The sequence below is a fragment of the Falco biarmicus genome, chromosome 8, assembly GCF_023638135.1.
Source record: "Falco biarmicus isolate bFalBia1 chromosome 8, bFalBia1.pri, whole genome shotgun sequence".
Taxonomy (NCBI): domain Eukaryota; kingdom Metazoa; phylum Chordata; class Aves; order Falconiformes; family Falconidae; genus Falco; species Falco biarmicus.
In genome coordinates, this window is record NC_079295.1 from 10,220,113 (window position 1) to 10,247,200 (window position 27,088).

Here is a 27,088-nt window from a genome sequence, read left to right on the forward strand (position 1 = left end):
TCGGTCCTGTAAAGCCTTACTGAAGTCAGCAATCCCACCAACTTCTATGAGAAGACACAGGCCAGGAAGGGCGGCCTTAATTTTCACAGTTGCCACCTCGTAACTGAAGCCCAGGCACAAGGAGAAGCAACATCCCCAGTGCCAGCCTGTGCGAGGGAAGCAAATCGCCTGGCAATGCATCAGCAACAACATTTTAACGAAATGTTTCCTTTATATCTCTTAAAGCCAACACAGTACTTTCTTACCATTTTTGCAGACAGGACAACACTGTTCTGGTTCATAGACTGGGTTGACACACTCGGGAACTGCGCAGTCTGCTACAACACAGTGAACTTCATTGCTGGGCTCGCAGCGACACCATTCGCATGGCGAGGGCTAGGAACAAATCTAAAATTAGCCCATTTCCTCCTGTAGCTCAGAAGTTTGCAACATTTCTATCTTGCCATAAGATAAACACATCAGCGTTCAATACCTCTTGACTGCATTCATTCATCATGGGTAATATAAATTAACCTACAGAACAAAATAGCAACATCTGCAATAGGCAACCAGAACATCAGAAAAATCAGCGAGCATGATACTTGTTTTCCCAGAGAGAGTGTGGGGTTTCTGAGCTTTCATGAGACTTTAGGTCCCTTCATCAAAGAAATCCAGCTGAAGCCACTAGGTCGTACCTCTGCTCTACCCATCTGTTGTTATCTGGCTGGAAGCAGAGCAGGATTTTGGAAGATCCCGAGTGGTGGTTCATCCCAGGAAGGGAGGACAGGGTGATTTTCCAGGTCATACTCATAGCTCATGTAGACCACCACTGCCAGCAAACCCCAAGCTGTCAGAAAGGTGCTGCTGGGGTGGCCTGCCCATCTGCCAGCCTCTCAAAAGGCTTTCATCCCCACTTTTCAGAGCAGAGGAGCAAAGTGTTGTTCTTGGAGGGGCAAAAACGTTTTACTCTGAGTTTATGCACCACCTGCATAAGGGGTCTGTAAGCACTCCCAATAACATAACCCATTAGATCTGGTCCTGGTCCCACTCCTGCTTGTTGCAAAAACTGCCTCACACAAAATATGTAAATAATTAAAAGCCTGAATAATTCTGCTGAAGTCAGGGAGTTCTGGATTAAAGCACCCAGCTAAATGGTTTCGTTTCAGCTCCATCAATTCAGTCTCTATCCACTGCCAAACAGTAGAGAGCTGTCACTGTCTCACCCTTTGAAAAGCTGTGGAAATCTGTTGAAAAATAGAAAGGTCAGTGTTTTAAGGTTCCCAGTGTCCTTATGTGTGCGTAAGTGTGATGAAAGAAAGGATGACAACAGAGCTAAGAAAAGAGAGTAAGAGAAGAATCTGCAAGGAAAATATCTTCCTTTCAGTATCTGTAGGTTCAACATGTAACTCCTAATTCCTCAGGAACAGTAAGTCCAGCACTAACAATTGAATGAGTAAATGTGGGAAAAAAATCTGCTTTCTGTTGCATTGATGGGAACCTGCAGCAATGGGATTTCCTCCTTAATTAAAAAAAACAAACACCACAAAACAAAAACAAAAAAAAAAGTGAGATGCAAAGCAGAGGAGGATTCATCCCCATATGTTTCAGACCCCAGTGATAGGTCACTCATTTCTACAAGACAGATACAACTAGTGAGCCCTGGTCCTGGTTCTGGCAGGTAAAAAGCTTTTCAGTTCACCTCTAAGAAGCTCTATATGTCTTGAGTCAAACAATTTATCCCCAGAAAATTCATTTCTACCTTAAAATGCACTAATTAAAACTTCCCTTGCTTTGTCTCAGCATCTGCAGTCTTAATTCCCATCACCTCTCATTTGCTCACGGCTTTGGCAATTTAGATAAAATCAGCACTCCTTGAGCAAGGGAAGAAGTCTGTGGAGGTGGAATTCCTGTCTCTAATTATCTTTCCTCATTCAATCCTGCCTTGATTTCTGTCTGAAGCACCAGGAATCTAAATTATTTTGACTGACATTTCTTATTCAAGGCTATTTAATAAGAGGAAACAATACAGAAGAAAATAGACAGAACTATTTGCTGAGGGATCAATAAGAAAATTGCTGCTTTGTTTTTACTCATTTTAATCGCTAATTATATGGAGCACTAGAACCAGATCTTGTGATTTGTGGCAGCTTTCACTGACGTATCCTTCAGGACCTGTCCCCATCTTCACTACTACAGTGGTTGCAAAGCTAAGAAATATGTGATGCATTTTCAGGACTGCAGCCCAACCTATGGCTTAAAAGATGATCATCACAAGTAGAAGATGCCCCTGAACAACTCTGCAACTGAATAAATGAGACATGACATACACAGGTTTTGCTTGTGCATTGTTGGTGTAACCTGAAAATAACACTGTAATAAACCATGATGTTGCTTGACACTGAAAGCAGCTTTTCAAGAGGGGAGAACTGCACAAAATTAAAGCACACCTTGGCAGTACAAGGAAGGAGTAGCCAGCAAAGGAAAAGGCTGCTTTGGCATGAACAAGACTCTTCTCAGCCACCTCCTCTTCCCCATCTTACCAAGGTCAAGCTACTTGGTCTTGCTTCCATGATCTTCCTCTATCTGACCATTTTGTTCCCTTGCCAGTGCCCCTCACCATGGCTCTCACCCAGCCCCTCACCTCCACGGGTGACTCCAGCCTTCCTGTCCACTTAGCTGACGGATGTCTCGGCACTTTCTCTCGTGGGATGTGCTTTGGGATCCGATTTGCAAACCCCTGGTCTTTCAGAAAGGACTTTACACCAAGCACACTGATTAGGCGTATTTTACTGTTGTTGGCGGGCTCTGCATCCCAGCTAGTAATTTCCCTGGAGCTACCCTTTTTGTGGAACCACTATGGGACACTGGACAAAAAAGTCCTCTATTTATTTACATAGGCAATAGGCAGACCAAGCAGCAAAATGACAAACGGGATCAGTGAATAACAGGGAACCAGTGAAAGATGCCCCAAAGTTTTGTTTCCTGACTCCTGATTTAAAGGTTTGTCACTCATGGAAGAGGGGTGGTTTACACTTTTGTAGCCACTGAAGTTCAAACACCAGCTAACACCAGTTCCTGAAAAGAAACTTTCATACCTACTGAAAAACAAGGTTGAAAAAATAGAGAGAGTTTCTGAAGCATGAAGGAGAGAGGACACAAATCAGAGGCTATGCCATTCCCACATGGACAGTGGAAACTCTTTATTGGTGTCCCTTAAGCTGATATCCTGGAAAAAGTGTTAAGATTAAAGGACCATAAAAGGCTTGGCCTAGAAGATGATTTATTCACTCCACCTGTCCAAAGCAGAATAATCTCTTAGAAGACTCTCCAGGGAAGGATTTGTTAGGAAGGATTTCAAGAGGTGTTGGTGCAGAAACATTCTTCTCACCATTATCCAAAAGGAAAGGATGTTCACAGTGCCCTGCCAGAACACATCCACAAAATTGCACGGTCAAGGGACATGTTTTAATAAATGGACCCATCATTAAAACAACAGGAGTAAACTAGGTCCTTTTGTAGAAGGTGGTGCGAAGCATCTGAAACTCCTTTTACCCAGTTTTCACTTACAACAGGCATGAGAGCACTAACCCTCAGAACTAGTGAGGAAATACATTCCTTGATGTTGTCAATATAGGAAACAAGTCAAGCCAAGTTGATGGGAAGCAGACGTGGCCAACTTCTAACCAACCATTCAAGGGCTTTTGAGAGCAGGTGAAGTGGGACATAGAGCATAAGGGACCTTCTCAGTCTTAGCGTTGACCCTGATTCACCTCTCCTTTGGCCAGTCACTTCAAAGAGACCACAGAAGCACAAGGATGTGGACCCTGAACACTCCTGTTTATAACCACATCTAAGATCACAGCCTGACTTCTATTTCTCTTCTGTTCTGTTGATCTCAAAGAGGAATGCGACCCCAGGTTTGGCTGGAAGGGCAGGTTCCTTCCCTGCTTCTGCCAGGGGATGGCCCCATCCTGCACAGCTGGGCAGCCAGAGGAAGGAGCCAGCACTCATTCGGTTGTGTGGATGGAAAACCTTAGTCTCAGGTGCTGTCAAATGGGAAACATCTGCAATCAGCACAGTTTGTTAACAAAGAAAGAAGGAAGGAAAATTAAAACCACGAACAGAGAATACGCATGGCTAATAAAGATTTTATGTGCATGAGCACATAATGATAAACTTGATGGATGATATAAACAAACAAACAAAAAAGGCAGCAAAGGAAACAGAATGAAAAACAAGATACACCCTGAGCAGGGGAGATCAGGAAGCCAAACGAGACGTGGATACCGTATCTCCTAATCTTCATTCTCATACACACCAGCTCCCCACCAATTTCACTCTCTTTTTGGAAGCAAATGTCAGCACATGTTGACTGATAACATCATCCAACTACTCCTCACAGCGATAAGGGGCTCCCCCACTCTGACGGCACTGGGCACCACGTGGTCCTTCTTTAGTCAGCTACTAGGTTTCATAAAACCACAGAAATTTCATGCCTCTGAGAGGTCTACACTTGAGGGCTCCAGCAGGCCTTCAAGTCACCCAGAAGGACTGGTGATCAGGAGACTGCATGCTCAAACAGTTATTCAGGAAAAGAATCTAAAATAATAATTCTTCCCAAACTTAAGGGAGAGCTGGAGAAAAGAAAATGAATTCAAAACTCTGTGTCTAAATCTACTCTTTTATGCTTTTCTGTAGCTGAAGAGGTCTGAATCAACAACTTCCTTAGACCATGGCAGCTAATACAATCACACAAATAACCAATACACAAAACTTCAAGCTTTTAGGCAAGATATTGCAAGAAGCTTCTGCAAGACCTGAGCTTTACTGTATCTATTTCATTTAGTCATAGAAATTCTCTCGTCCCAACTACTTACCAAACCTCAGCCGTATTTCACCCTTAGCTCGTGGCTTGTCCACAACTGCAGCACCCTAAGCCACCTCTCTGCTGCCCCAAACACGTGAAAGACACTTCTACAACATGCAGATTGCCCTGCAAAAGCTTGTTACTGAGTAATAAGTATTCTCCTTGAGTGAATGGAGGGAGCATGTGTATATGAAACATTATACTGCAGCCCTCCTCTTTCTGCCTCCAATAAAGATTTCTCTGCCTACACGCCTGCTTGTCAATCACTCTCAGCTGCTTCCACATAAACTCTCTAGAGAGGTGGAAAGGGAGTGATTTACCTAAGACAAATGAAAAACTCTTGAGGATGACATCTGATTGATACTTTTTCTTTACCTGTTTGTTCTGTCAATCAGAAGCAATTTTTCTCGGGTTTTGGTCTGCTGTCACATTCACCAGGCTAACTGTGGTTTCCAAGTGCACTCATTTCAGTCCTACATGTGGGCTGTCACCCAGCTCATAAGAGGTATCTCAGACCAAGTTTTAAAGCTGCAGTCTCCTGTGATCAGCTGTGATTAATCAATCCAGCTGGTTTCACCCAGACTTGAGGTTTGAGGCTTATACTCCTCCAGGAGCTGGGAAAATGGTGCTCATTTTCCAAGCAGCCTTCTGAGAAAGAGCAGCGTTATCTAGCACCTATGTATTTCCAGAGCCAGAGGACCTTACGTCATTAAAACACTACACACAGACCTGTTACTCCTTGAGACTTCCCTCTTTATGAGTTTAGTTGCCAGCTCCTGATCTCCTCTAGGCGTGTTTAGCCCAGCCATTTCCTGAGACTTTGAACATCTCCTCACTTTTTCAAGAAAAGACTTTGAACCGTGCAGTACTTTCTTCGTACCCGAGTTTTCAGCCTCGTGAAAGGTTTGCATCTTTGCTGGAGCTAGCATACAGGCTGCTCAAAGCTACTGCAAATTCTTGCAGCTGCCCTCTAGTCGTACTCTCCGAGATGCAGTTACCAGGATTTATTGGGCTGCTCTCTTCCCCCTCCTTCCTATATTCTCCAGCAAAGTTTGATGAGGGTACTTGTATAAGAATCCCATACTTGAAGATCAAAGACTTAATCTCATTTTCCTATACTTGGCACCGGTGAGGCTGCACCTTGAATGCTGTGTTCAGTTGTGGGCCCCTTGCTTCAAGAGGGACACTGAGATGCCGGAGCGTGTCCAGAGACGGGCAATGGAGCTGGGGAAGGGTCTGGAGCACAAGTCTGATGAGCAGCCGCTGAGGGAACTGCGGGTGTTTAGCCTGGAGTAAAGGAGGCTCAGGGGGGACCTTACTGCTCTCTACAACCACCTGCAAGGAGGTTGTAGGCAGGTGGGGGTCGGTCTCTTCTCCCAGGTAACAAGTGACAGAACAAGAGAAAACAGCCTCAAGTTGTGCCAGGGGAGGTTTAGATTGGGTATTAGGAAACATTTCTTCACAGAAAGGGTGTCAAGCACTGGACCAGGCTGCCCAGGGAGGTGGTAGAATCACCATCCCCGGAGGTGCTTAAAAAACATGTAGCTGTGGTGCTTAGAGACATGGTTTAGTGATGGACTTGGCAGTGCTGGGTTAACAGTTGGACTTGATGATCTCAAAGGTTTTTTCCAACCTAAATGATTCTATGATTCTATAACTCTATGATTCTATGAAGTGGTCACATAAGGACCATGTCCTCATGTTGTTTGACTATTGCACAATGGCCCTTCATCAATTATATACAGCTACCAGCAAACAACCACAGAGCAATACAAACGTTACAACTATTATATCATAAATACTTGACATTTGAGGAGGGAAATAGAAAAGCTTCATGTAAGTGTTTACAACCACCTAATGTTACAGTAGACATGTACTGATCATCATGCAGAGGCTGTTCATGTTAGTAGAAGACAATGTAAGTATTACCACTGAATTGAACAGACCTGCTCTTGAGGCTTGTGATGCTTTTCACTGTCAAACAGGTGTATTTACAAAATTGGCAGAATGACTGGAGAAATGAACGTGGTTGACTGGAATTTGAAGTGGTGTATCAACAGGAAATTAAGCCAGCGGGCTCGCTTTCTGAGCCCCATGGAAACCCAAGGATCCATCATACCAGAGCAAATGCTGAGCAGATGCCAGGACTTTTGATATCACTGCAAACTTTCATCAGGCATGTTAGCTTCCACCTCCTTCAAACACCAAAAAGGAAATGGTGCATAAATATATACCTTTTCCAGGTTGTATTGCGAAGGGGGAAAATGCTTTTCATGGTAGTTCTACTGAATATGGAGTTGCAATGCTTTCTCCCCCTTTGAGAACATGTTAGAAAGAGAAGTACAAAGCCCTTAAAAAGAAGAAGATGCCGTCATCTCCATTTCTACTGTTGTCAAGGTGGTTTTGAAAGCAATGGATCTAAGTTGGTACTTCCACACACATCTGTCAGCACCCTGCCTTAGACGGGGATCCACTAGCTGTATCCACATGCACCTCCTGCCTACATGTCCCCAGGAAGGACTGGATGTGTCACATCCCCCGCGAGTGCTGGACTGTAAGGGAAAGGAAGCTGAAAACCATCACTGCTGCCAATCTCTCCTTCTCTTAGTTTTCAAGAGACTGTGTGCCAGCGCTCATACAGATAATCACATTCAGCCTCCCCCCTCAGACGGGCTCGACTGATAGCATCCTGCTCTATGCAGATAAAACAGCAGGCAAAACAGAGCGATGTAAAGTGAAGTCTGTCAAATTGGGCACTTACATCTTAAGAGTAGCTGTAACTTTTAATGACACTAAGGACAATGGCAATTCTGATGGAAATGATTTTTGTAGCTACAGTTTCAGGTGGTGAATTTATTGGCAGGAAGCAAGAAAGGGAAGAAAGTTAAAAAGGACCTGATGAATAAAATCGGAGGCAAAAACAGTTTCCGCATTACGGCTGAGGTGGGAAGTCATAAACCAAGGGAGATGAATAAAAAAGAAACTGGGATAGCATTCATCAAAGATACTCCCAGAGTCGAAATTAGAATCATTTTCATTGTTATTGAAATTGCCTGTGATCTCAGGCAGATTAGCAGGAGATTGCAGGATAGTTCAAGAAAGCTTTCAACTGAGAAATTTTGCAGGTGCCAAACTGCAGAGAACAGGTAGCTAGCGAGTCCCACCTGAAGGCGAGACTGAAATCAGCCCATTTCTCTTCTGGGCTGCTCACTTTGCCTTTACTATTAGCAGCACATAAACAACCATCTAAATTGTTAAAAGTTTGGAAAATGGCTCTTTTTTGTGTGTGCGTGCATGTGAGCCAATACACGAACTTGCATGGGGCAAAAATTTCACTCATTTTTGTCACTTATTTAAAAAAAAAACAAAACACCTCCATCCAGCTGGTTGAGACACAATACCAATTATACTACAGAAACCATAACGACTTGGATTTTCCATAGGTGGAAAGTTGCTCAAATAAACAATCTGGTGAGTGATTATAGATGAGTACAATCACTGAAAACACCATCAGGTTGCAAATGATTTTGCAACAGGAAAAAACTACTAAGTCATTAGATAATTTATTTGCAGTGAAAAACTGGAGCCGTATCGCACTTATATGGAGCACTAGCAATACAAATGAACTGCGCCATCCAAAAATTGAAAAATGTTTGCACCATACTGCAGGTTGGCTAAAACAAGGAGCTGGCTTCCAAGAAGCAGCAGAAGCGGATGCTGAGATCCTGTACTTCTAAGGGAGCCCCCAACACGGATGCAAACGTTACTAATGTAAGACTGAAATGAAATGACAGATTTCTCACTCAATGGAAAAGACAGGAGAGACACAAATACATTGCTGAAAACATTTTCTGTAAACGGTGACTCCATTCTATATCCAAAGCAACTCCATCACAAGGAGGCTGAAGATGACTTGCCTATTTTCTTAGCCTACAGATGCTGCAGTTCTCCAACCAAAGCTTGATTTCAGTTACCCCTAACTGCTGCTTGTCTATTCACAGCTACAAGAGTCTTTCCAGCAGGCTGGTGACCAGGCTTGAATTCTGGAGATGGAAAGGCATAAAGGTGCTGTAATCCCCCCAGGTCATGCATACTTCTCCCCTCTGCCCTAGATCATGCCTGTCCATACCTGGAAACATTATCCTTGCCATCCTTCTGTAAAAATTCCTGGGGAGCTACTACAGATCAGTAAAGCCAGATGAGGGAGAAAAGCACAGAAGATGTGCCTCACCTGGACACACATCTCATGATTCAGCATTGTGACGGCATTAGGAGCTTTGTACTCATATATTTGCTATGTGCCACACAACCTGATGGGTTTAAATGGCTCCTGGAACCACTTCTGGATCTGGAGAGTGACTCCTCCATTAGCTGATGAGAGAGAGACAACCTTGAGCTGAGCCCTGGCCCTTTTTCCACAGGAGCTGTGTATCTGCAGTCTCGTGGTTGCTTTTCTCTCCCGAGAGCAGCAGTGGAGCTTTCCATAACAACATGACTTTGCACTTCTTTCATAGGAACATTCTCTGTTTTGATATATGTCTCATTTTATTCCTTACAATAGTTGCACCTCACCTACCCTGGGGCTGAGGGGACCAGAGTTCTCCATTACTTTGGTGATAATTTTTATGACTCTATTACAGTAGTTTTTCAGTTCAGACATGCCCAGGACACAGGGAACAGGACTCCTTTTAAAGGTTACAGATAAGACAGATGGGACTGTGACTCCACTGTGCGATGCACAGCCCCGTTCAGGCACAGACAAAATGTTTGTGTGCGCTTCACATTTGTTAAGCTCCTTTTAATATCAATAGGGAAAGCGAGCCCAGCTGGCACTTCCCTGCTCTCCATTCCCTCGCTGCCTGCTCTTGCAGTGAAGGAGCCTCATCTAGGAGAAAGCCGTCTGGGCAGGGAGAAAGGAACCAAGGACCTGGTCAGAAAGGTGATCCCTTTCATATGTGTTTTCTCTGTACCTGAATCTGCTGTTTTCTTCTTCATGCTGCAAGGTGGTAGAGGGTCGTGAGATCAGCTCTGCGTACCGTATACTTAAAATACTTAATCTGCATTAAGGAGGTAGGTAAAGCATAACCAGCCATCACTGGGAGGCAGATTTGGATCTCGGTCCTATTCCTTCTCCTTCAGTTTTCGGTCTGGGTCATGAGCTGCACTTTCCACAGCCACGGTACAGGCCAGGTAGATTTACACCCGTGATGGATTTGGCCCTGTGACACTTTTACTCACAAGATGCCCAGATGACGGCTGTTTAGCTGACCTGAATGCAATCTCTGGCATCAGTCTGCTTTGTCTGAAGACAAGCTGTGTCCCCACGCAGCTCAGGCAGCTGGAAATAACCACCCTGGCAGGTGACTCGGACTGGGTTGCAGCAGTCAAGGGCAGGTGTGAACTCCTCTTGCTGTAGGCCCCACACTGCAGGTTTCAGTGCTGTACCACCCTCAGCCTTCAGCGTTTCACACAGTTTTGAACCTCCTGTACCTTAAGGGAAACTGCTCCCATCCTCCCCTGTACTGCAGCGGGAGCTCCTGTGTCCCAAAGGCACACCAATATCCTCCCTCCCTCCCCCTGAAGGAGCAGCTCCTTCCTGAATGCTTTGCTCTTGCTCACCTCTGATGAGCTCAGGATTCCCTCTGGCATCGGAGCTGGAGACAAAAGCTCGTTACTGATCCCCACGAACACGCTCTGCTGCTATACTGCCTTTTCCGCCCCCCAAGGAAAGACATGTTGGCTGAACCAAGCCTATGTCCAAGGAGCGGTTAGGAACTGACATGCTTCTTTCCTTTACATTGCTAAGGGTACAGGAGCTGAAGGGTGCTGAGCACCCAAAACTACATCTACACGTACAGCCCCTTCTCCTTTGCTGTCTCCAGGCCCTGCTTTAAAGCCCGGTCCTGCCAAGCGGCCAGCTGTGGTTGTACCAGTGGGTTACCATCACGTGTCTGCCTGGGTTTGCTGCAGTTTTAGCTTCCTTTGCTCCTGCGCTTTGACACCCATCCTGTTCTTATTGCACGCTGAGAGGTGGGAGAGGGGCTGCCACATCATAGCAAATACCAACTTGTTCCTGGTTGCTTTTTCTCTCTCATTCTTCACTATATGCACATATTTGATAGCCTAGCCTAACTTTTTACTTCCTTGCAGCTGGCAAGGTGGATTAGGCTTCATGGGAGCTCCTTTGGGCAACCTTATCTCAGGTCAGCATCATGCAAACTCCACAGAGGAGTAGCTAATTGGTATCGAACTTTACACCAGTGTAACATGTCAATGGGCCACCTGTGAACCATGGGGCTGCAGCAGTTCACAGCAGTGGAGAAACTGTCCCACCTGCCCCACAGAGTAAAGCAGCTCTTTACTAGCTGGCACTATGGAGAAGGCATTTTCCACATTCTCCTGTCCTGTCTGCCCCTTGTATCCAGTTGCCACTTCTTAAACCCTCAGGAGAGAAGCCAGCAAGGTCTGGGAGGTTTCTGTCCCTTGGGGTGTTACACATTTGGTTCTGAGCACAACTGGGAAGGATGTGAAATGAAAACATGTTTGATGAGGTTATCTTGATGAGAGAATACACTGGGGTCTGCTAACACAGGGAGCACATTGCGTTAACCCCCAGTCAGAAAGCCTAGGGTGACCGCAGTTAACAGACTGAGAGATTCCCTGCTTTGAGAAGCTGCTTCAACCCCTAATGCTCCTCCAAGCATACTGATTTCATTATAATTCCCAAAGAATTACCTCTGAACTGTGCCACGGAGTAAAGAGTAAGGAAGCCTAATGCTACATGTATTTTTATTTTGCAGCTAGACCGAGTGTTGTCACTACATGACTTATCCAATTATAGTCCTTAAAACAATAACTAGGATAATTAGCTAATTGAGCATTATTTTTAATGAATGCAATTCTCCATAAAGCACATTCCAGTAGCAACAAACACACACCTGCAGTTCTTCTCACTCTGGTGGGAAACAGTTTTCTAAAAAACTTCTCGCCAATGATCTGTCAGCATTTCTATGGATGCCACCCTTCTTCACAAGCCGATGACCTAAGGATCTCATGCTCACCAGCCCTACAGAAAACTCTTGGGTGACAGAGATGGATACAGCTTGGGAGACCCAAGGGATGAGCACTTTCTCCTTGGCCCCACTGAGCATTGTCTGGCACGGTAATAAAGCCTCAGACTTGATTTTACCACTCCAGGAAGGAGCTGGTTACATTTGCAGGTACTACACATCCCATTTTCTTAACAGCATGGCTCCAGTGGCAATGGAGGGGGGAGGAAGTACCAGGGCCTCCTCCCCTGCTGCGCAGAGGTATCTCCTCTCTTTCAGTAGCTCTCTGGACAGCAAGGGACAGGTCTGGAAGCAAGTAGAGCCGATGGGCTATTTCCTAGAAAGAATAACTGAAAGCCCAGCAGCAGCTTTGGTGGTACAAATGTTGGGCACATGTTAATTCCTGTGTCATCTTTACTGGAAAAATACCAACCCCTTGGGCTTGCACGTACAGGCCAAATTCTGCACTGTGCTACTGCACCGCTGCACTGTGAATAAAACATGGGGGCTTGTGCTTAATTCCTGGTGATTTTGAATCATGCTGATGCTCAAGTTTTGGGTCTCAGCTATTGCAATGGGGAGCTGTGAGAGAATACGTGTGCAGTGCAGGCAGCACCACTGAGCTCTGAGCTTTTGGGGCCTCCGTGTATTACTGTGATCTGGGGAAAACAATAGCATGGGGTTTTGTAGCCAAATTTTAATACAGCCCATCTTCTTTCACCTACTGTAATAATATACTTGTGCATAATGTAATCTATATGCTATAGAATTGGTAGCTAAGTACATAATACAACTTTAAAAACAGGTATCACTATAGATCAGTATGTGACATGCCTATCTATTTTAGTGTGTTTTCTTGATACAAATTATGACAGAAATACAGTAAGTTAGTAATTTCAGATTCCTTTGCATAGACATTGTCACTGTAATTTTGCCAGGAGGGAGATAATAAATCATACTTTTCCATCTGACTGATGTTCTGTTTCCCCTGTCTGATTTCATTGGCGGTATGCTATCTTCAGAGCTGGCATTGTTCATGGCTCCTTTTATTAAAGCACAGGCATGTTATTGAAATTTCTTTTGTATTATGATTTTCTAGCCGTACGTGAAATTGCAGAACACACAAGAAGATAAAAAAAAAAAAAAGTCCCATTTGTTTGACTCATAGTAGAAAAAAACCCTGCTGTACACATCTTGGAGAGAAAAATGCCAATATTAAAATCAGGGCCCCATGCTGGCTTGGGTTAGTGATCAGTTTCTTGGAATTCATGAGCAAAGATCCAAAAACTGCTAGTGATTTGGATCACTGGTTTTGTATAATACCAAAAAAAGATGTTAATAATGTTAGTTTTTGCAATGATTAGCTTGCCACAATTTAAGTACTTTTCGAGGTTCACCAGGAAACTGAACGCTCACATAGTAGTGGAGAAAATTCAGTGAAGAACCTTCCTTTCCTCCTCGCTTGTTTTTCCAGTGGCCTAACAAAGCTCCACAGATTTAAGGTGTAGTATCTCCCACACTGATACAGACCACAGCATCCACATCCAAACCTGCAGCCGGACAGTCCAACACACGTTGGCAGGGCTGAGGGACTCTCAAAGCAGCCCACTGCACCACCCCAGGCACCGGACAGTTGCACACCCCTCCCCCTCCCCTTCCCTTTCAGCCCAGGGCTACAACAAACTCCTGTTTTCCACCTAAAACAGCATCACCCCATCAGTAATGCTCTGGGAACATCCCAAGTGTTTCATTCATATTTGATAAGGTTGCACTCCCAGGCTGGGTAACCAGTGGTCAGAGCAAGGCTGTCTGTAGTTTGCACCATTTAATTTCTATTTCTGGCACGGTTCTGGGGGTGGGGAATCACTTTTTTGGTTTCATTGCCTGCTTTCCTCCAGTGGCAGAATGGACACACTGCATTTCAGGGACAGAGCGATGCTGTGATAGCAGCAGAATACACTCTTGCATGTGCTAACGTCTTTTGATGAGAGGCCTTATTTTGTTAAGTTATATTGAGATAATTGCATTAATAAAACATTTTTAAAGAGCATTAACAAAGGAGAAGGTGGTGCCACTATTCTGAAGTAAAGGTTTCCATAACGAGCTGAGCATTAGTATATGATAATGCTATGCTTATACAGTCCTTCATTTATTTTGGATTCTGATTGTATCCCGAAGATCCCTGTTAGAGCTGTGATCCCTACTGTGCAAAGTGCCGCTCAAGAAGACATAAAGTCAGTGAGATACAGAAGCCCTAGCTGAAGGATTACAGAAGATTTGCGGACTAAACAGAGCAATGAACTTAAGATACAGTGGCAGGAAACACGGGAAAGAAAAATAAAGCAGAACTCCAGCAGTGAAATCCTGGCTCTTTTTCAAGTCAGTGGAAATTTTGCCCTATAATGAAGCTAAAATTTTCCCTTTCCTGTTGTTTTGTTTTGATATTATTTATTTTTTTTTTAATAGAGTGTGGGGGCCTGCCCAGGGGCAATACTTGTTCTCCCATCCGTCAACACTTGTGCTTGATGCAAGGGACAAACACTTAGGCATCTTCTGGGGACTTTTTGAGTGAGGATAGGTTTGGGCGCAGTGAAGGTGGAAGGGGAGAGGACAAGGATGGGGAGAAGTCATCGGGAAGGGCAGCCAGATGAAAGGCAGCAGCAGAGGTTAAACACTGGCAGAGCCAACAGCTGGAGGAAACTGTAGCTCCATGCTTGGCAGAAAGCAGGGCAGCCACTGAAGAGCACCCAACAAATGTCCTTTATGTTCAGAGCTGTTTCCAATGCAAGTTGAAGCTGCTCTTCCGACCCGGATATTACCAGGAAGGCCAAGCTGTGATGAGAAGGCCAAGAAGGATGGCACTATGCTACCAAAGCCCACGTCACCACGACTCACTCTTGTACAGGCGCAGAGAGCAGTTCCTGCCCATCGGGTCTAGAATGAAGAGAATGTTTCAAGATGTCAGCCTGACAATCTCTTGTGAACTGAACACTGGTTTCCCAGTATTTTGCTACATATTCATATAGGTCCATAGAAGATTATTCTGGATGTGCCCATATTGGGTGGTGAGAGATCTAGGAAGTTCAGAAGTGATTACAGACTTTTCAAACTGACAACGTAACCATCTTCAAATGACTCCTAACTGTGGCTACAAATAGGCCTTAACCACACCGTAAACTGCATTTCTCAAATGTGGGTAGATGTGTACTTTTCTGTCAGTAAGTTATGCAGGAGAGTAAAAACTAATCAGCACTTAGGAGAACTGTTGTCTCACTGACATTTGCACAATTTCTGCGTAAGCTGCCAATGAACATCCATCACACTGGCAGAACACTGTCTCCTTAAGTTTACATAAGCTGCTGTCTGTGAACATTCATTTAAAATACAACCGTGCGTACTTACAACAACTGAGACCACTCTCTGAGTTGTTATTTGCTTGCTTTCTCTCTCTGGGAAGAAAGGGGAGGGTTAACAAACTCACTGAAAGATCTCTGCTAGCACAGGTGAGTACGGAGTGCTTGTGAGTCAGACCTTAACCTCCAGGACTGAAATCAAAACACGGCTGGTGTGTGGGAGAAAAAGCAAGCTGCTAAGTGACCCTCAGCGTCCCTGTCAGATCTCTGGAGAAAACAGAGATACTGCCTGAGACTTGCAGCATCCTTCACACCTCCCCTGCAGCCACCGCAGCTGCCCGTCACCCAGCGTTCGCCTCTGAGAGGGACCGGAGGAGACCTGAGAAACCAGATTTGAGGCTGACAATGAGAGAAGTGGAAAATGAGATGGGAAAGAGATAGGTGGATCCCAGTAAAAAACACCAGACCTCCCCTTTCTCCTGCATACTGCTCCATGGGAATCAAAATTCTGAATGCTGGGCAGCAATCTATGTATTAGACATATTTGAGTCAGATCTTGATTCATGTTTGAGAGACCACGCTAACCTTTTCTGCGGGGGTTTCCAGGTGGAACCACAGCCTCAGTCAAAGTTGGGGCTAAGTTCCAGACAAATCAAGGGGATGAGGCAGGCTCCGTATGGGCAGCTGGGGCCCAACACCCACAAAGATCTCCCAGGACCTGTAACAGAGCTATGAAGATGCTATACCAGGTCACTAAACCATCTGTCAGGGACACAATGTTTTACAAAAGAATACAAGAAAAACTACTAATGGTTTTAGATCTACAATTGAACTTCAGTTCAGCATTTCATTTGTACGTGTTAACGACTTAGGGGCACATGCATAAACATTTGGACAGCTGTCTAAGCTAGATGACTTGTTGTCATGTTTATATTTTGCACTTACGATTGTTATGAGTCAAAAAAAAAAAATCAGAGGTACAAGATCAGTTCACCAGGAGAAAGCTAAATATTCAAGAAATGGGCCTTTAGAACTACTCCTTTACCCTGAGAAAGTCACAATTACTATCAGTAGTAAGGAAAAAAAAAAAAAAAGATTGAATCACATTTGGATTTCTCTCCCCAAACCTAAACAGAAATCTAGAAACAAGACAGGAAAATCCCCCTCCCCCCAAATGGAAACCTCTCAATAATTCTGATATCCTAGAGAAAATAAATCTCCTAGAGGAAAAAAAAAATATCCTAATTTGGGAAAGATCAGACAGTTGGAATTTCTACAAGATGAGTCAGTCCTGGCACGCATACACACGGACACACACTTGCACAAGATTTTTAAACGGAGGCTAATTTCAGCTGTAACCAAGCAGTGACAAGCACTAGTATGGATGATGATTTGGAACCTACATATTAGCAAAAGTAAATCAAGTGGGTGAAAGGGTTATGAGCCCACATAAAACAGTGCCTCCAATTCCACTGAAAGCAGTCTGGGTTTGAGTCAGAATGACTGGAAAAAGCCTCTCCTCTTTGACTTCAGCGTGTGTGGAATGGACTTGAGATCAAGTTTGCAGACCTTATAAATTCAACAGGACGAGGGAGGAGCAGAGCACAGAGCCTGTAAAACCTACGAACTGCTCAGCATCTCTTCTGTGGAGACAGCAGGTAAAATCCTTGTTCTGTTGGAAGCAAACAGCAGAATGCTTGGATGTTTTGACGAAGTCAAGATTTCGCTTCAGAGCACCAGTTTCCTAATTCTTGAAGTGCTGTCTTTCCTATGGCATTCATAAAGTCATAGTTCACAGGGGCTCCTTTTTTCCCCTTAAAACACCCCTGGAAGCACACTGTAATCCTCCATGGTCTGAATCTATTCCACTACTTAGGGGAACAAAAGAATTTCACTATTTATTCTAGGTAAACACACAGATTTCCAAAAAATTGGTTTCTGCCCTACTCCACAAGGTATCGAGCTCTCAGCAAAACACACATCCAAGTCAAAAGCTCAGCTGTTAACTAAATCAAATCTGAAGGATATCCCATTAGTCCTGGATTGAAGATTATCATCTGCGAGAATGGTGTGCCACCATCTACTTTGTGTTCCTCAGAGGATGCTGGAACTTTGCTTTCCACACAACACCCTACAGGTTTTGAACACAGCAAACAACGAACCAGATTGCTTTAACTTTCTCTCACAGCCTTTCTCCCCTAAATTCTGTTTCTCTACCCTTTAATCGGTTATCAGGGTGCAATTATTTTGTTTGGGAAAAATGATTAGTATTTTTTGTACTTCATTCACATGCAAAAGATGCTTTAATGAGATGCATCTCACTATTCTTCCACTGAAATCTCTCCAAAAAGAGTCCTTATAACCCTCCCATAGGAAACCTGACCATGTGTCAGAACTACAACCAGGTGGGACACTTCACCACGTGACAACACAGTAGTCAAAATGGGGCCACTGAAGCATGATTGTGGGATGAAGCTGGAGCAGGCCTTCCTAGAAGAAACTGTTCTTTAAGCAGTTCACAAGATCAGCATCTTCTCATTCCTCAGCAAAGCAGAGAACAGGTTGATCAGGATGGCCTTCAAGGTGATGTTCCTCGTATATTTGTTTTGACTCATGTCTATGTCATCAAACTGTCTTGCCCATAGTGAGTGACTGCAGTTATAGATGGGCAGAAAAAGATGAACATAAACATACATGACAGAAAAAAACACCCTAAAACCTACCTTGTCGGAAAATGACAGTATCTGGGAGAAAGGAAATTATGGTCTATGTTACTGAGAACTTGTGAAGTACACAGACCTATATGGAAGTATTTGCATTGTCAGAAAAGAAAAAAAATTGGCAAGTTTATAATGAGATCAGGCATACAGCCATGAAGAGTTATAGGCTGTCGTTAATTACATACGTAAGAATCTTAAAGCCATGTGACCTGGGAGAATAAATTCACATATACCTATTGCCTTTACAGACCCTGCTCTTCATTGTGAAATGCTATTTTCCTTAGTAGAATTGAAAACATCAAACTCATTAGAATGAGAGATGCAGGTTGTGTAAAGGGTAATGGTTTTTGAAAATCTGGTCTTATTTTAAGATCTATCCCAGAAGGATTTCTTTACAACATTCCTAATAGAAACTCAAACATTACAATTAAACCCCATACTTCTCATTACTCGAGATGATCATCTGCCTAGGAATTCATCTGCTGCCACTCTAGACAGCCTCATCACAGTTGAAATGAAAATATTAAATATAGCTTGCAATCTACTTACTTGCATTCTCACACAGTTATGAGTAACAATTCTCAGTCCCATACCATAATTTTTGCTATCCAGATTGGAAAAGAGGTTCTTAAAAAGCACTCAGTATTGGTTTACCACCATTTTTACAGACACCATTGGTATCCAACCTGATGCATGTTATGAGCAGAGGAGGAGGCTGTCTGGAGTAGCAGATTCAGAGGGCTGGCATTTCACACAGGGGCTTTTGAACAACCACTGGCCCTCAGCAAGTGCACATAAGGGGTGGGGTGGCAGCTTTTACATCAGCCAGACCTGCATCACAGCTGGAAAAGGACTTCAGCTTCAGCATCAATTAATAGCAGTAAGCAAATACAGAGTGCCTTTGAGAGTCCCCAAGAGAAATACAATTCCTACAGGATACTAATATTAAATACTGAAGAAAAGGTTTCATACCTTAAACTCCTCCAAGATTTTGTAATTTTTCCCATGATATTCACAAAAGTTTTTTACTTCTTTGCATTCTGGACAGCATCCATTGTGTTCCACTTTTGTACACTTTGGGTGGATTTTAGGGCATTCTGGTTGATCACAAACAGGTCCATCCTCAGTACAGACACAGGGACAGTTGGAATGTCCCGGGAAAAAACGTTCTCCCAGTTTGTACACAAAGCCACTGTCATCCACACAGCCCTTCCCTCGGTAGTCATCAAAGATCAGATTGTCATTACTGGAGGTCTGGTCCCCTTCATCGGCAGGGTAGTCTTCATGATTGATGGCAGCTGGAGTTACCAAAGCAGGGATTACAAACAGAAGTATCCAGACTTCATGGATATGTAGAGCCATCCCCTTCCTCAGCTTCTCCATGGGATCTCACTGCCAGATAGAAACAGCTGCTTCCATAGGGAGACCAGTGTTGTGGTCTGAAAACAAATATTTTTAAGTGAGAACAAACTCAAAATTCTAAGGAATATTGACTTATAAAGGCCACAGTTTCAACCAGCACCCAAGAATAAATCAGTGCTTTCACACTGCACAGATAACTATCACTGTTTCATTTGAATTAAGCCTCTTCTCAATTATTGCTAAAGAGAATACAGCATGTGAAATACATAAATTAGACACACATGCCTGTAGGCATACGCTCACAAAATATCTTTATAGAAATAGCGGCTCACAGAATAATCTAATTTTTACTTTCCTTATTCCTGCAGTTGAGTTTTCTGATGCACCAGAAATTAAACCAGCTGCCTAAAATCACATGGTGATGAGCAGCTCAGAGGGATTTGAGCCCAAGTGTAAGCATCACCTTAACCACCTGCTGGGACCACTGTCTGTCCATGCTACGTTTGGTGCACAGCCCACTTCATTGAACTGGGGCAGGAAACCTGAGTTGAAAAACGAGATAAGCATAATCTGTAGGTAGATCTGCATCCAATGTGAAAGATGGTGCTGGGCTATACTTGGTCTGCAAGAGGTGGAATAACAGAATTTTATATACAGCCTTTCTGAAGAGGAAGAGGGACTACCTGGACTACCAACACAGCCCAGCTTGCAGCAGGTACATAAAATCCCAACAGAAGCAAAGATGCAATTCACCTTCTCCATTATTCAGCATTTCAGTAATTCCCAGAAAGAAATGCACAGAGCAGGATGTTAAACGCCTCTGTAATGCATGGAGCCGCTGTTACGTGTTTCTCTGATTAAGCCGGAGCCTTTCTAAAACTTTGGGAGCGATGCAGCACGGCCCGACCTTCGGAGAGCTGTGCTCAAGTGGTCGAGCCCAGGACTGACCCAGCGAGGGAGAGGAGCTTTGCACGGCCGCCCCTGCGAGAGCCAGCTCCGGGCGAAGGCTCCGTGCGTGTGCCTTGGGTGCGCTATTGGCTGCCCGTGGTGCCGTCACCGGCACCGACACACCGTCCTGCCTGCACAGCCGACAGCCGGTGCAACCCCAGCAGCAAAATGGTTTCTGACCTCTCCTAAGAGGACTGGGCAAAGTATTACAGGAAACTTTTAAATGAGCGGAAATATAAGCATTATGGGGATTGAGAAACGATGGAGGTAGTGGCTGCCACGAACCAAAACCGGACTGTTTGGCTGTCTGTGTCATTCCTTCTCTTCCTCTGTTCCCACAGTGTGCGCGCACAGATACACACAGTATATACAAACATGCGTTAACCTACACACACAGGCAAACACGTACCCCCCCCTCCACCCCTCCGGGAGATATTTTTTATGTATCGGGATTTTTGGTGGACTGCAGATGTTCAGCAATTAATTCTCCCTTAACTGAAGCAAAAAAAGCAACCGCAGGAGGAGAGAAAGCTTTAATCCTACAGAAGCAGCTAAGGGATCCTGTTGACAAAGCAGTTTTTCCAAAGCCACAACAGAGGGAGACACCGGATATTACACAAGCTTTATCAAATTCAAAAGATACCTTCTTAATTGAAGCACTAGCTACGTTTCCATCACAAGGACTATGCACCCTGTTACTACTATCAGCGGTATCTATTGTAACATGTTTGGAAATCAAGTGACTCACGCAGATACGGCTGCTTTATGTGTCTACAGAGCAGAGAATCTTGCCCACCTAAATGCTACAGGTAGGTTGCAACATTGCAGGTTGGTGGGCATGGGGGGGAGGGGGGGGGCGGGGAGCAGAAGCAAATGAAGTAATTAATGTCTGAGGAAATGTGAAATTACAGAGAGAATTTGTTGACGTTTGATGAGGCAGCTCTCCAAATGATTAAAAAAAAAGTTCTCCAAAGATCATAAATAAGACCACTATATTTTGCTAGAGCATCCGAGACGTCCCACAGCAACTCACAAGCGCTCAGCTCAGCGGCAATCCTGGAAATCAGACAGACTGCAGACGTCTTGCACGGACAGATTTCAACAAGTAAACAAATGCTGTTCAGCTCAGAATTAGTTTACAGCTGAACTTTCTCATCATTTCTCATCACGAGAGAGGCCAGGAGCGTAGGTAAGTCTCTGTGCAAAACATACCCATCCACCTTCCCTCACCCCAAGTGAATAATTTACACTTACCTAATCAGGCTCGATCTGAAAGCTGAAAGGGGTCACAGGCCAACATGGACTAAAAGGTTAGAAACAGATTAGTGAAAGCAGTTCCTCCTAATCACATTTTCAGTGTTGACTCACGGACAATCCTTTTTCCTCCACCTCCCATCGCAAAACACGGGAAAGCGGCAGCAGCCCAGCAACCACAACATGAGAATTAAGCTTTAACCCGGCGGTGCGGATTCAGGGCGAGCAGCGGCGCGGTCCAGAGGCAGGGATGCCGCGGAGACACCCCGATGCCAGCAGCACAGTCATCGCGGCGAACTTGGGCTGGATTTCCTCAGGTCTTGAGCGGGGGGGGGGGGGGGGGGGGTTGGGCGGGGGGGAGGGGGGCGAGAAAAAACCCATCTATATCCCCTCCCTATGCCCAGCGGATCGCTTGCGATTCCAGATTTGCCACGGCGGGGAGGGGGGAGAGGGGGCTGGTTCGGCTGGAGGCAGACGGGAGGGGGAGGGCGGCGGAGCCCCGCGGGCGGCGGGCGGGCAGCCCCAGCGGCGGGCCCCGCTGCCCTGCGGGGACTCCCCGGCCCGGGGGCCGGCCATGCCCGCGCCGCGCCGCTCCGCGCTCCCTGTGATTATTTTTTTTTTTTTTTTTTGGATGGGGGTGGTGAAGGGGAGGTGGGGGAAAGACTGGAGCGGCGGCGCGCTCAGGCCCGCGGGCCGCAGCGCGGGCGCGCCATGGCGCGGAGCGGCGCGCCCTGCCCGGGGGGTTGCGCGGAGGTTGCGCGGGGGTTGCGCGGGGCGGCCCCTCTCCGCCGCCGTGGCGCGTCCCGGCCCGCAGGTCCCCGCGGCTGCGCTCAGCGCCGCGCTGCCCGGCTGCGGCTCTCCTGCTGCCCTGGCGGCGGCGGAGCGTGGGCGGCGGGGACAGACCCCCCGCTCCTGCGTTATTACAACTTCACATCTTCCCCCGGGCGGGCACTGGCGAAGGGGCGCCCAGCTCGCCTGTCTCGGGCTGCGTTACATTCAAAATCAATCTCCTTGCAATTCGTCTGCTCTGTCATTAGGCGTCATTGTAAAGCTATTTCTCCAGAACCCACCAAAAGAGAGATTCTTGATGTTCGCAAACCCCGCGTCAACAGAAAGAGAGAGAAATTGGGGATTTTATTTGGATGAAACACAGACGTATCCTTTGGGGCGATTATTCCCACCGCAAACATTAACTGTGAAAACACTTCACTAAAGCCCTAGCTGCTACGCTATCAAACCGTTCTTTCCCGTAACGCCTCGAGATTAAGGTTACGTTAAGCGGTGTGGTGGTCCTCAGCTCCAGAGGCACACCGTTCCATCGGCACCCCCCGAAAGCAGCTGCTCTGCCCTGTGATGGAAGGTGATGCTGCGCACCTCGCCGCCGTGGCCCCGCAGGCTGGAGAGCTGCCCACACTCAAGTTGCAGAACCTTGACAGATCCGTCACTGCTTGCCAGAGCCACGACACGACCTGAAATTCAGAGGAGAGTTATCAAGGTTTGCAAAGGCAAAGCGAGAGAGCGGCGCTGGAAGTTTGGAGATTGTCGCTTTAAAGACATACGTGCATACTCCTGGGTTTTGAGATATGTTAACAGAAAGTTGGACAGATCAATAATAATGAGATTGGATTTTGAAGTGATTAAGCAAATCTGGAAACCCCGGCATGCTACTCATTAGAAGCACTGCTGTTTTACTTCTATTTGGATACAATTATTCAGGGCTGGATTCTGACATGCAGACTGAGCAGTGGAGAATTAGATGCTCTTCTGATACCAGGAGGTATCAGCGTCAGACCATGCTTTTAACGCTGCTTTTCTTGTACAGCTCTGTAAGAAATGAAGAGACAGGTTTTCAACGGAGTTTCAAGGAGGTCAGGCATCTCACTGAACTGAGTGCCTTGCTCCCTTATATCCTTATGGAAAAAAACAATGATAATGAAATTGTTAGCATAGAATTGGGTCTAACAGTCAAAAAAATAAAACCTAAAAAAGGTTCCAAGGAGTTCCCAGTTTCCATGTGTTTATTTACAAACCAAATGGACTCAGTTTTCATCATTTTCAAGGAAGCAGAATGTGTTTATAAGTTTATTATCTTCCTGCTTAAATACAAGCAGATAACAGCTGGTAAGTGATATGTTTGAAGCACCTTTTACTTGTGCAGCCACAACATAAAAAGTCTTTCCTTTTAGAAATTAACTATGATAATTGAGTTTCACATATTAAAAACCAAAAAAGATCAATACATTCATTTCAAAGTCGATGTGGTCCTCCCAACAACAGGGTTCATTGTACTGCCCATCATGATCTTGGTCAAACATGTTTTCCTATTAGGAGCAAGTCCAATATACCCTCCAAATGATTACAGCTCTTTTGACGTTATCAGGATTTTCTCGCTGAAAGCAAAGACACAACCAAGAGAGGAACAACTAATACTGCCACTGACAAAGTCAACCTGGCACTGAGGTCATGATTTTTGGGAAGATTACAAAAAACAGGAGGTATTTTACTGGTTTTAGTCATGCAGATTATTCACCAAGCAGCCAATGGGTACATACTGCCCAGCAGAAGTTAGTATGGAGGAATCTGTCCCAATTTTAATAATGTGCAAGCCATAGGGCCTGGGGTGTGCCTGTGTGATGTATCATTTATCCAGTGAATATATCATCCCTCCATTCAAACTAATTCATAACAATGATGGTCTCTGCTCTGCTCATCGAGATCTGATGGCCTCATTTGACAGCCCGGGAAGTAAACAACTGCCATTTTCTCCATTTATCAAAGGAAGCACATAGTCTAAAACATCTTATAAATGCATTGAGAATATTTAATCACAAGATACACTTAGCATGGTCATGGTTATTTGTGCAAGAAAGGGAACTGGAAAGTAGAGTTAACCATGATAAATATGCCCTATTTGCAAACCTTTATAACTACCCGGCTTCTTCATCTAGAACAAAGCCTGACACAGCAAAGATCTGTAGAATGGATTAGAGTGTCCAAAGCAGCAGATGTGAATATTTATTATAAACTCTCTTCCAGCAAGCCTTTGCTGACAGAAGCATTGCATATGGATTTCACTTGCAGCCAGACTCTCCAGGCAATCGCTGGGATGACTTCTCTAGGAGCCAAACAAATGCCAATTTGCCTGAAGCCCTGACACCGCAACAGCTGGGCAGGGGGTTAATGTCACTTTGAGCTTCTCAAAACCAGTAATGAACCCACTTGTTACAAACAGAGGGGGCCAGGAAGGAGGAAAGATTTGGACAACTGCAGTTCACTTCTAGAAAGTAAGGGACTGATAACTAAGATGACAGCTTCAGTGTCTAATTCACTCCCCTGGGTTGCCAGTGGGGCAGGTACAGACCCCAGTGCTACCTTTTTCTAAAATCTTCGCTAGGTAAGTCCTATACTTGAAGCAAAACAAGAGCACTCTCATCTGGGCAGTCCATGCTGATATTCCGACAGTACTGGGAAATGACAAAACCAATAGGAAAATAGAGAGGGGCAATAAAAAACAACTAGCTAGGAGGTGCAGTAGTAAACTGCACGTGCCTTCACCGCTAGTACTCGCTGGGGAAAGGCTTTAGGTGTATAAGACAGCCCTGGTGAAGAATGATTCATTTCATATGAATTTTTATTAGCTGAGTTATGATGTGTTACTATCGTTGGACTATGACTGCAGTCACTTCCTCGCTTGGTAGCAGCAGGATGCACAGGCAAATGTGTGCGAAGGGGAATGAAAGGGGAGGGGAACGCACAAAATGAGAACATCTCATTTCCGTCACCCGTTATGTCAACACTGATCTACACGCTCATAACAATTTGCTCTTTATAATGTAAATTTACTCCCTCCTTCCTTCCAAAAAGAGATGTTTTGTTTTGGAAAGAGGGAACAAATTGTGTTTTATTGCTCTTTCAAAATGTTCTCCAATTAGGAAAGCAAAGGAAAACTACTACATAATTGTCATACAAAGCTCTTTTTTAATGAAGGATACTTACTTGCGCACTAACAAAGGCATTTTGATACAACACTCAGAGGAAGATAAAAGCCTGGAGATAAATTATTCTTCATACCTTTGACCAAACTGTCAGGTGAGGCTGGTCTATGCAAATTTACTGAACTCAGCAGTTATGCTGATTTGCATTGAAATGAACAGTTTCAGCTTAGAAGATGCAAAGCCTCAAAGACTCCGACCTCTAGATTTCACAGCCTCTAGATCTCCAGCTCACGAGGCTTCCAAAGAACCAACTCTGGATCTGCTGGTGCACTTCTCAGACGGGCGAGAAGGGGAACTAAATAAAACGTAGCTTTGCTGTGGTTGGCCCCATGCCAGTCCTGAGCTCATCCTTCTTCCTCCAACTGGCAGACAGGAGTGATGACAAAGCATATTGCCACAACCAAGAGACCCTACAGTTGCAACCTTTGTACTAATTACAGCTGATTTGCTGTTGCCCATTGCTAGAACACAGAAACTATTCTTTTCTAATGTACCTCTATTATGTCCTTAGAATAACATAAGCTCTGACCATCTGGTCACTTGCTTCAAAAAGGATGCAGTGAGTTAGAAAAGGTAGAGAGAGAAAGGCAGCAAAGTTAATGAAAGGTATAAACAACTTCTGTGCAAGGAATCGTTAAGAGGAATGACAGCTTACTCCAGAAAAAAATTATTTGCACACCAAAATGTACTTGGCTGATCATCTTTCTCCATATGCATTCCTCCAGCTTCAGCCAGCCCATGATATTGCTGCTGTTTCCCTCCCTGGGGACCCACAGTGAAATCCAGAGCTGAGCCAGACCCCAAACTACTACACAGGTGGTGTGGGTGGAAGGTGTTGTTTCCAGCAAAATGCTAGCCTGAATCCCAGCTAATCAGGGAGCTGTGAGACAGCCGGAGAAGCTGTCAGAAGCAGCACAGCATGGGACATGGTATTTCTGAACAGACACCTTTCTTCTTGGATGAAACTGAATTTCCTCTAAACAATCAGTGCACTTCAGCTCCCTTTTTTCCCCAGCATCTGAGTAAGCTACCACCGTAGGTTTCCAGTCCCTGTGTCCTACAGAAAAAAAACCTCTGTGTGTGATCTCTTGCATGCTGCCTCCCAGGGCTGCCATCTCCAGACTGGCAGTGCTCGTGCTTTCAGGTATCGATTAAAGTGCAGTGCTGTTTGGGCTGGAAATAAGTTTGTACTTAACAAAACAATAAAAGTCACTCATGCCCTTCTAGAAAAAACTATTCCTGATACTAAACCTGTATCCCTACGTTGTTCTAAGACCAGAACTGAACCCTAAAATCAATTAATACCTCAAAAAATGTGATTACTTTTAAGACAGATACCCCACTTTGGAGAATGGGGTAATTAAAATTAATTATCTTATATGGAAATCTGGTCCTGCAAATTTTCCAATGTACATAAAGTTATGGGTCTAAGAAAGGCCATAGCCATGAAGCATCAAAAGCAAGAATCTGGCAAAATAAAGAAGTAATTTTACTGGAGTCTCACACTGACCTAAACATGTGAGCTTAAAATCAAAGTCACTGCATTCAGTGAAGCTCAGTT

The 27,088-nt window shown here is 44.8% G+C and overlaps 2 protein-coding genes across 3 annotated transcripts in view; both read right to left on the reverse strand.

Annotated features, from left to right (window-relative positions):
- The window catches only part of VWC2L (von Willebrand factor C domain containing 2 like), a 55,222-nt gene extending 33,373 nt beyond the window's left edge, over window positions 1-21,849 (reverse strand). For both annotated transcript variants that reach the window (XM_056350167.1, XM_056350168.1), the window contains exons 1-3: window positions 21,533-21,849; window positions 18,941-19,407; window positions 246-375 (exon numbers count right to left, since the gene is read on the reverse strand). In XM_056350167.1, coding sequence (XP_056206142.1) covers window positions 246-375; window positions 18,941-19,351 — 541 coding nt within the window. In that variant the 5' untranslated portion in view covers window positions 19,352-19,407; window positions 21,533-21,849. The remainder of the gene's footprint in view (window positions 1-245; window positions 376-18,940; window positions 19,408-21,532) is intronic.
- A 976-nt stretch (window positions 21,850-22,825) lies between these two features.
- The window catches only part of SPAG16 (sperm associated antigen 16), a 413,195-nt gene continuing 408,932 nt past the window's right edge, over window positions 22,826-27,088 (reverse strand). Inside the window, exon 17 of the mRNA XM_056349058.1 lies at window positions 22,826-23,001. Coding sequence (XP_056205033.1) covers window positions 22,826-23,001 — 176 coding nt within the window. The remainder of the gene's footprint in view (window positions 23,002-27,088) is intronic.